The sequence below is a fragment of the Tetrao urogallus genome, assembly GCF_951394365.1.
Source record: "Tetrao urogallus genome assembly, chromosome: 5".
Lineage (NCBI taxonomy): Eukaryota > Metazoa > Chordata > Aves > Galliformes > Phasianidae > Tetrao > Tetrao urogallus.
The window spans coordinates 23,850,276-23,860,948 of NC_136818.1; the positions used below are offsets into that span (position 1 = coordinate 23,850,276).

Consider the following 10,673-nt stretch of genomic DNA (forward strand, 5'->3'; position numbering starts at 1 on the left):
TCTGGCACCAGGCCACCTGGGCGGTGGTGACCACCATGGATGATGGTCAAAGGGATTGTGGTGGTAGGAAGGACTGGTATGATCCAGAGGCATCCCAAGCTCGTTTAGGTGGTGGTGCCCAGCAAACTTGGAGAAGGTGAAGTAGCCACCAGCACAGCAAGGTCCTAAAGGCACAAAAAAGTGGAAATACTCTCCAAAATATCAGTGTAACACGTAGCACCATGCAGACATCTCCCAGGGGTGAATTATCATGGAGATTAGGGAGATAGAGTGGCTTGGGATGCAGCTACTTAATGTATTTAGGAGAGACTAGAAAAGAAAACATTAAACCCCTGCAGATGGGTATGTGAGGACACAGAGGTCATGCAGGACTGCGACTTTAGGACAGCTATGGTTTAAGAAGAGACTATGAGTGTTTCTGCCCTGCCCCTCTCCCACCCATTCAAGATCTTGCACCTGCAGAAGTGTTTGCTAGGACTTTGCAAGAGAACATTGCGAATCCACAAGGGAAAACATGTTGTTCACATACTTCTTGTTCCCTGGATTCCCCAGCCTGGATTTTCAGCTGCTTTCTGTCAGTGGGACATCACTATCCAGGCTCTGCATACTGAAAGGAGAAGGCCAGGAGAAACCAAACCATCCTATACAGGCTTCTTGTTCTCTCATCGAGGCATTTTAGATGCTTCCCAGCACCAAGCAGAAGGATGAAATCCCATTCCCCCATTGCCCAGGGTAGGGAGGCTGCAGGAGTGATGGGGACAGAGGAGGCTGTGTGCAGCTGCTGGTAGCAACATGCCCCTATTTTTTAGAGCTGGATTTTGGCCCTGAAAAATTTTGCTGAATTACATTGAAGCAGGAGGGATGTCCCTGGGATCAAAAGGCAACTTTCCTGATAAAAACACAAACAACAAAACCCACTATCCCAAGCAGGAGGGGCTGCTTTCCTATTTACTCTGTGCTGAGAGCATTGAAGAAGACCCCAAAGCAAGCGGCAGCAAACACCAGCAGCACATTTTTGTTTCTTCTTATCAAAACCAGGTATGTTTAGTACCTCGAGCTCTCACAAGAGATGCCAGAGAGGAGACCCAAGGGATGTGCCAGGGCAGGCATGGGCTTGTGAGGACAAGTGCTTTACTCCAACACACCTGGCAAAATTTAACCTGGTTTAATAAGAAGTTCTATGTTTTCCACGTATGCAGGCTGTGGACTTTGTCATGGTGAAGCCATTGTCCTCGTTAAACCTGCTGCCTTCCGTTGTGTCAGTGGAGGCAGAAAAGAGGCTGCCCTTAGCTTCTTGGGTTTGGAGGTTTCTATCTGCACAGTGAAATGTTTCCATCAGGTGATGACTTAAAAATCTTCACAAGATCAGATCTGGTGGATGCATGCTCTCTCCCTTGTTCACGATGGCCTTGTACCAGGACACAAAGCAGACCCCAACCACAAAGCACCTTCCTACCTCTCCCACAGTCCTAAAGTGTTTTTAAGAATTCTGTCAACACAGTTGGTCACATTCTGTAAACACTGACCCTCCTCCTGAGCTCGGTGTTTAAATACTTTCAATTCCTACAAGTACTTCAAGAGCGCCTCAAGCACAGGTATGCTGTGCTTGACATTCCCAAACCGTGACATAGAGACACAGCAATGCTCCCCATCCTACAGGGATGAGCTCTTGCACCACCTCAGCCCCCACCCCATCCAACCTGTTGTGTTGATTCCCAGAATGAAGTTCTGGGAAAGGACAAAAACCTGAACATTAGTCAACCTGCTGCTCTCTGTGCACTCAAGTCATAGAACCACTATGATTGGAAAAGACCTCTAACACCTCTTCCAACCCCAACCCAGTTCCACCATGTCCACTGCCCGCATCCCTCAAGGCCACACCTCCACAGTTCTTGAGCACCTCCAGGGACAGCGATCTCACCACCTCCCATGGCAGCCTGTTGCAAATTTCCACAGCAGAGCCAGGCTATCAGCTAACTGCATTTGGAGAGATTCAAAGACATTTTGCAATATCACCTCTCTATCAGTTTAAAGGTCAGCTTCCTTAAATTGATAGAGGAGCTCAAGGCTTTGCTTGCTAATTGGCTGGAGGAGATGCAGGGCACTCACATGTGGTTCTAGGGCTGCACTGCATGTTAGGAAGAAAAGAGCATGGGACCTCCGGTTTCTTGTATACAAAGTGGATCTGGAAACAGCACCAGAGGTGAGCTGGCAATGCCTTCTCCTGAGGTTGTTTTGACCCAAGTACTATCCCACCCAGGATAGTAGAATCCTCAGTCTGGCCACCCCACGTCTTCATTTGCTAAAATAATGCTGACTTTGCTGAGCTTCCTTGTAAAGTGCAGTTCTCACCCTTGCTGGAAGTTTCCCACAGGCTTGGTTTTTGGTGGGTATTTTTTCAATTTGTCTGAGAGGAATATCACCCAGTTGTAGGGTTGCTTTCTGCAGCTTCAGGGCAGACTTATAGGAGGTACCTGAGGTCGGGCCCACCAGCACAAGGTATTCCTGCTGCAGCCTCCTACAGCCTGTCCAGCTCCAGACATGCCATCTGCCCCCTGAGATGCTGTTCCCCATCTCCCAGCCCTCCTGCAACTCTCCGCCCAGCTCCCAGCCCCATCCACCCCCTCCTTACATCAGCCTCCAAGCCTCTTTCCCTCAGTTTTTATGCAGGCTCTCAAGGCATAACCTCACCTCACCCAATGTACTGAGGGGGAAATCCACCCAACCTACAGCAGGAGACACACAAAACTGTTGCTGGTTGCATCTCGAAAGCCTTTGAACCAGACAAGGATAAGCCAGGCTGAGCCTGCTGGACTTCAGACCTGTCTGGGCACAGGCTTTTAAATCTGTTTGCTATGAGCAAACCTAGCAGAGAGTAAATAACAGGTCAGGGAAGACTGAAGCCAAGACTCATCTCTTCTGACCAGGGATCAGCTACACTACACCCTGCACTCAGAATCACCTAGAAAGTGGGACATGGCCATAGTCCTCATGATGAAACCACCAGTCCATCTTTTTGCTCATCAAGAGTGCATTCAGATGTTTTATACCAGGCTCCACCCTAGAGTGAAGTTTTGTGCCCATAGAGATGTCATAACCAACTCTTATTTCTACATACAGCAATAAGCAAAGAGTAAGGGCTGTCTGGAATTCACACCTGAATGAGTAATTGTTTTTATTATCTGTAGCAGTTAAAGTATTTTGCTGTTAACACTCAAGTTAAAGTAATTTCCCACATCAAGCCCAATGCCTGGCTCAGCTTGCAGCCCAGAGCATGTATTGATCACAAAATGCAATAAAATTCACGATGCTAAATGAAGAGCAAAAACTTTTCCTCTCATCTGAAATGAGAAGTGTATCCACATTTCAGCTGAGACAGAACTGATTTTTCCTTCACAGTATCTGGTATGATGCTGCGTTTTGGCTTCAGGAGGGAACCATCATTGATTACTGAGCAATGCTTTAGCTGTTGCTGAGCAGCACTGCATAGAGCCAAGGATATTTTTGTTCTCAGCTTCTTGCTGTCCTGGCTAAGGGGCTGGAAACAAGGAGGTGGGCAGGGATAGAATAAGGACAGCTGACCTCAAATAGCCAAAGGAATAACCCATACTATATGGCATCATGGAAGGCAGAGGTTGGCCGGTGGGGAAATTGCTCATGCCTCACTTGTTTTATGTATATATTCATTTGTACACATACATGTATAAAATAATTATAACTATAATCCTTTTTTTCCTTTCTGTCTTTGTAAACACTTTGTAAAGTTTTTATCACAACCCCTGAGTTACATGTTGTGTTTGTTTGGTTTTCTTTTTTCCCCAGTTCTCTCCCCCATCCCACTGAGGAAGGGAGGAGTGAGTGGTGGCGCAAAATGCCAGCTGAAAAACCCTTTTTAGAGCAAACTGTTGATGGCTCCAGAAGCACCACAGGTGGTTACTGCTTCTATACACATCAAATAATCCATCATGCAATGAGCAGAGAAAGAGTAGAAGCTGGTATCTAAGGAAACATAGGGCACATCTCTGCTCTGCTAAAGCCACATTAGCAGGTTGGGATGTCACCTAGCCCAGGCACCTCTCACAGCTCAGAAGTGCAGCCAAGCCAATTTAGCCCAGAGCATACATTTTACGCCAAAACATTTAATGAACAGGCAAACATGTTATCTCCATTCTTCCACTATAGAAAAAAAAAAAAAACTGTAGGAAAAGTTGGAATTGAAGCCACAGCTGAGAAAGGTCCCAAATTCACAAGGCACCAAGGTTACACTGATTTGTATAGCTGTATATTATATATAGGGGAGCTCTTGAAGAATTATCTGGGCAGGGAGCAAGGCAGGAGCACAGACAGTGGCCAACAGGAAGTATCCTGCACACAGAAGCCACTTGGTAAGCCTGCAGCCCTCCCCATCCCCCTACCAGTAGAGCACAGTGAGGAGGAGGAGAAGCGGGAGGAAGAGCATCCCCAGCACCAGCAGGCTGGGGAGTGCAGTGGTAGCAGGGGGGGCTTCACGTGTCCTTGTGGCCTTCAGTGTCCGGTCCCACTGAGTGAAGATGGCTTTCCTGGCTCCACTCCACTTCCCTGGCCCTGTCAGGCGGAACTGGTAGGGGGTGCAGGGGCCAAAGAAGACCTTGAGGGCCAGTAGTGGGTCTGTCAGCAGGAGCTTGAGCACGTTGGGCTTCGCACCGATGTCTGAGGTCAACTCATTCATGTAGGTGATGTAATCAGTCTGCAGAATGTCACTTCTCCCGAACCTTTGATAGAAAGGTAGAGGAAGAGAGAGACTGCTTTAGATCTTCTCCTTATTTCTCTCGACATGACATTTTGTGTTCTTGTTGCTTGAGGAGACCCTGTAACAGCAACGAGGATGGGCAGGGAGGAAATCCTCCTTAAATTTAGACATATTCAGTGCACGGTCAAAATAGTCAAAATAACACAGGGATTTGGCAGAGAACACAGACAGCTTTCTGTGCTCGGCAGCAGTCTTTTCCCATGACATTAAGGCAAGGGCTGGGAAATCTGCTCTCCCACAAAGCCTTGAGAAGGGGGATGATGTCAGTCTAGGGAAGGTGGCACTTGTCCCTGCCATCCCCTAAAACTGGGGAGCACTTGGGGTATGGCCACACATCACTGCTGCTGGTGGTGGTGGTGAAGGAATCTGGCTGCCCTTGCAGCTCTGTGCTTTGGAACTTCCTGCAGTGCAACAGTTTCTAAAAACAACATAAAACATTGCTTGGGCCATATTCAGCTTTGACCGTATTGATATTTGTCAAGTATTGCTTCACTATAATACGAGACACGTGCAAATAGGAGGGTAAACAAGACCTTTGTGTACTTTATGAAACAAAAAAAAAAATGTTACTGAAGAATGAGGGAATGCTCTGTTTTCGCTGGGGCCTCACTTTCTGTGCAAGTAAGAAATGTTTTTTTCAGACCGATAACACTCTACAAATGCTGCAAAGCAGCATTTTCAGATGGGAAATCTTACCATTATAGATTTTCTGCACAGATTCTCCCAATTCAACAGCCCTGAGGCAGTTGGAAACCTGAGAACTGACACAAAGGAAACTGGGTAGGACCTTCCTGTGTTGGTCCCTGTGGGTTTGCTCATCTGGGACATGAACAGAGTAGTTCAGAAGGGTCTCCTTGCAAGGAACTTGCCCCTGCTGCAGCCCTCCCCATGCCCACATCCATCCCACCCAGGCTGAGATGACAACAAGTCTTTTCCTCTTCCTTCCTGGGCAGTGTCCTATGAGTACACCTACCATTTGATCTTATTCCTCTTCATCTTCTCTATGTCCTCCAGCATCTCACTGACCGAGGGGAGCTTGCAGAGCCCTGGAAGAGCAGGAAGAGTGTCAAAGGGTGGGATGCCCATGAGATCCCTCCTGCAGCAGGTGGGGTTTGTAGGGGTCAACTGAATGGGCACTTTTCTCTTCCCTTTGGTGTCAAGATCTGAGTTTGGATCAAACTTGGGCATTGGGGTTGTAATAAAACAGGTTGCCCTCTCCTTTAGGATGCGTGATGATGCCCAGGTAGCTGTCCCACCACAGGGACCTCACTGACATCTGCAGCTGGTCAATAAGTGACTTATTCCCCATGGTGTAAGGCAGCCCATCCCAAGGAGAACCAATTACTGGTATTTCCAGCACTCATGCACTGCCCTCGTTTTTAGTTTGAACCTGTATATTGCTGATGGGAAATGCTTCTTCCCATTTAGGGACCTTAGCTTATTCACCTACCCTGAAACACCTTGATCGCCCAGCGGCACTGGACATCTGCTGTCGGGATGGCGGATCCAAAGGACTGGACCAACCCAATGACTGCCATGGTTGGCTTCTCTAGCTGAGGAGAAACAATGCATTTGTAGAGGTTAATCTCATTGTTCCTGCTTTCGATGATGGATTCATCCTCCATGAAAGGAAAGGAGTGAGAGTAGCCAGTGGCAAAGATAACCACATCGAGGTCGTCCTGCACAGTCCCATCTTGAAACAAGACTGACTTTTCTCTGAATTCCTTCACATTTGGCTTTATCAGCACCACACCACAGGTGATGCGGCTCAGGATGTCATCATTCAACACCGGTTCCCTGCGGGATGCTCTGCAAGGAAAAAGTCTGAGTTAGCCCCTGCTGCTGGCCCTGGACAGGCTAGATTCCACTCTGCCCGGGACCAGCACTTATGGTGGCCTTGAGAACAGATGGCTTCATGCTTACCCATCCACCGGCATTAGGCCAAAGTCCTCATGTTTGTACTGCTGGTTCATGCCCCTGACATAGAGCCAGTCACTGACTGCCTTGGGGAGAAAGTTGTCCAGCCACGTCCAGAAGCGGGTGATGAGCAGCATGTCCCAGGGGTAGCCAAAGTTCCAGACACGGCTCATCACCCAGGAGCCACTTCGGGAGCTCAGGTAAACCTGGGGGATGATGAGACAGGGGTGAGCCACCCCCGTGGTGGCCACCAGCTCCAACCAGCCCTGGTTCAGGTCTCCATACCTGCGAGGCCACAGTGCTGAGCTCCACAGCAATGTCACAGCCAGAGTTGCCCAAGCCAATCACCAGCACCTTCTTCCCTCTGAACTTTTCTGGCTCCTTGTACTCTCGGCTGTGTAAGTAGGAGCCTTTAAACTTCTCTATCCCTGGGAGCAGGAAGACAAAAAGGGATAAGTCATCAGTGAAGAAGTGTGTCTGTGTTAACCTTGGCTGCTCCCACTCCTGCAGGCATTGCCAGAGCGTGTTTGGGAGTTGCTCACAGCAGAGGGATGCTGCAAACCTGCAGAAAGGTTTTGTCTCTGGATTCATTCAATATTTAAATGGGGAGGAGCATGAGAGAACAGGATAACTTTGTGTGGTATTTGTGTTCCTTAAAGGTATAACCCAGCATCACCCTGAGACACCAGACCAGCCACGGTCCATCCGCTTGGTGTGTCTTTGTGCCTTTGCACCAGTGATAGGAAAACTTGAATTTTTAAAACAGAAGGTGACAAAGGACACAATGGGAGTTTTCCCAGCCAGCATCCCAAGACCTCACCTCCTCCAAACAGACCCCCAGCACCAAATACTTCTCATCACAGGAAGTTCTCCCACTGCTGATCCTGTAAGCAGAGGCAAAGTTTGCGCACAGCATTTGTACTAGAAACCGTGGAAAAATGCCAAAAGAAGTGCTTTAAGAAACCCTTTAGTGAAGAAACTTCTATTAAATGGAAACACCCTGCAATAATTTTTCCAGGAAACATTAGCATTGCCTCCAGTAAAAATGCCCCTGCTTTGACATGGTTTGGATACAGTCTTTTGTCTTAAAAAAAAAAAAGTTTTGATCTCCTGAACAGAGCTCACCCCGACACCAATCTTTGATGCTGGAAAAAAAAAAAACAACCATCCAACATTTGAATGTAAAGTGCACACCCGGCTGCGTGATGCTGAATCAAGTTCATTTAGCTTACCTGGGAAGTGGGCAAGAGGGATGTTTGGGTAGACATGGTGTCCAGTGCAAACCATAACAGCATCGAAAACCGCTGCCTCTTCCTTCCCGTCTCTCCGTGTAACCACCTCCCACTGCCCCGTAGTGCTGAAGTCAGGGCGCTTCCTTATCTTGGTGACTGTGGTCTTAAAGGAAAGGGATAAAGGTGTAGAAAGCACTCCAGGAGACCCACTGCAACCAGGCATGCTCTGTCCTTGTCCCCACCAGACACAATGTCACAGACCTGGCAATTATTTTGGATGGAGAAAAACCACCGGCGTCCTCCCATTCCATGTGATTTTCCATCCCAGTAGTAGTGGTCTCTCCATATTGGTTGTTTATTTGACACAACCCAACCAGAAGTTGGTGAGACCCAATTTAACAAAACTAGCAAGCTTCTTCCCCAGGATGTCTATCCCAGGATTTTCTTTGAGACACAGCAGCAATGTCCATCCCGCCTACCTTAAAGTGGATGTGCTGGAGAAGGTCAAAATGCTGTGCGTAGTCACGGATGTACTTCTGGAGCCTTGTGTTGTGTATATAGTTGGGGTAGTCGTCGGGGAAGGGGAAGTCAGGGTAGCACATCATCTCCTTGCAGGAATTGGTGAAGACACTGCGGTAGATGCTAGCTCTGCCTTCCTCTGGCTTTTCCTGGAGGGAGAGGAGAGGGCTTTGGTTAGAGGGTTCAGTTATGGACACCCCAGAAAGTCATAAGCCACAGGCAAGAAAATGCTAAGCTAGTCTGGATATAACTTCACCCAATGTCATGACTGCTAGGAGAATCTCAGTTTTGGAGACCTGAACCACAATATCTGGCTCTCAGAGCAATGTCTTCACCCACCTCCTCCAATGCTTTCTATGCCCTCCTTTCCTGGCCACGTAATTCCCAGCCTGTCCTTCCACTCAGCTTCACCAACCAAACCTAGAAACGAGGCCACTGAGCACGCCAGAGGGTCACCCCTAGCCCACTGCTTACCTTTCTCATATGCTCACAGGCTTTGTGGGCTCATCCTGAAGAGCCATATACAGTACATCCCTGTTATAACCTCAGAGTCCTCTACTCAGTATAATATCTTCTGCATTTACCTTACAGAAAGATCAGCTCTGTTGATGTCTGTGCTCAGCTTTGCGCAAACGCACAGCTGCTATTTTCAACTTCAGGCCTTGCTTCTTATAAACATCACTTGCAGAGTTCAAAGTGATATTTCCCTCTGCTTAGCTGGAGCACACAGGGGACATTGCAGACTTATTGCTCAAAAGGGAAAAAAAATCCAGGCAACATCAGCAGCTAAGAAAAATACTTTGTCCTAAATCTGCTCTGCATCTGGCCTGCTGGCCAACAATCTTGTGACACAGCAAGGATCACATCCCTGCCAAACTCTCAGATGTCCTGTGTACAAGATGATCCAGCACTGTTGTCTGGACACCAGGGCGTTCAGAGCAGCTGCTGACTTTTCTGGCTGGGATTTACATCCCCAGCTTTGCCCAGGTGGTATTAGGGGATGGACGCACCTGCAGCAAGGGGACAGCAAATTTTGGGTGATCACCTCACTGCAGGTTCACCTGCTCAGTAAGCAGAATGGAGCAGATGTGCAACATTTACCACATCTTTAATAAGCCACAGAGGTAATTAATAAAACAGTGTTTCACCCACGCAGAACTGCCACAAAACTTTGTCTTTTCTGCTGCAAAAATTTGGTTAAAAATACACCCAAGAGAGCTTGAAGGAAACTGAAGAACAGAAGGTTATTTGCATCAGAACAAAAGAAAAGAAGAAAGAAAAAGAAAAGGAAGAAAGCCCCACCAAATTCTAAGCTCTAAGTGTTTTATTACTCTTGTCAAAATAAGAGTCTCACTGGGGCTGGAGGTGTCCGTGTTCCAGCCGATCCTAGAATCAGCAAGCCCAGATCAGTATCTTGCTGAAGTTACTCTGTACAGCGCTTTTGCATTCCAAATATATTCTGGGTTAAAAATTAAACCAACTCCTCAGCTTTCTAGTAATAGAACGTGTGGGCGACCCCAGGCAGAGCCCATAGGAACACCCCAAAGCCATCAAGTATAGTAACCAACTGACCCCTATGAGTGCAAATGTGCCCCGAGGGGCCGTGAGGAGAGCATTCTCCAGGCACTTAAGAGCTGGTTAGCCATTGCCCAGAGCTAACCTGATGTCTTCACCCCCTACCGTGAGTTTTAATGTGATCATTTCCTCCACTTGAGCGGCTCTTGCAGCCACCACTCCCCAAACTCTCTCCTAGCCCCAGACTGCCAGAAGAGCACGCAGCCCAAGCCCCTCACCGTGTAGCGCCAGAGCCCCCCGATGTCCTCACTCATCTCGAAGCAGACGGGCTCCAGCCCCTCTTCCAAGCAGCACTTGATGGCTGCCAACCCGCTGATGCCTGCGCCCACCACAGCCACACGTCGCACCATGGTGTCCTGCGGGTGGGAGAGAGGCTGTCACGGTGCCATGTTGCGATCCTAGGCCGTCTGGCCCCATGCAACACCTGGAGCTTTTTCATCTGTCCTCGCTTACCTGTGCAGCCCGCGGTGCCTCAGAGCTTGGAGTGGGAGCTGTGGGAGGAGAGGATCTGTGGCTTTGAGGCGTTTCCTACCAAGAGAAAAGCTTTTATCTGGCACAGCATGGGAGGCAGGGCCAGAGCCCTGCAGCAGTTTGGATGGCTGCCTTCTGTTGGGTGGACTTTAGCAGTCCCACAGCTGCAA

General features: G+C 48.4%; 1 protein-coding gene across 1 annotated transcript; it reads right to left on the minus strand.

Moving 5' to 3' along the window:
• Nucleotides 1–4,411: 4,411 nt before the first annotated feature.
• Nucleotides 4,412–10,382, minus strand: LOC306947018 (flavin-containing monooxygenase 3-like; the record flags this gene model as incomplete). The annotated part of the gene is made up of 8 exons (XM_079536192.1): nt 4,412–4,751; nt 5,763–5,835; nt 6,240–6,598; nt 6,713–6,912; nt 6,992–7,134; nt 7,939–8,101; nt 8,418–8,606; nt 10,251–10,382. The coding sequence occupies 8 exons, from the start codon at nt 10,380–10,382 to the stop codon at nt 4,412–4,414; spliced, it is 1,599 nt and encodes a 532-aa protein (XP_079392318.1).
• Nucleotides 10,383–10,673: the final 291 nt, after the last annotated feature.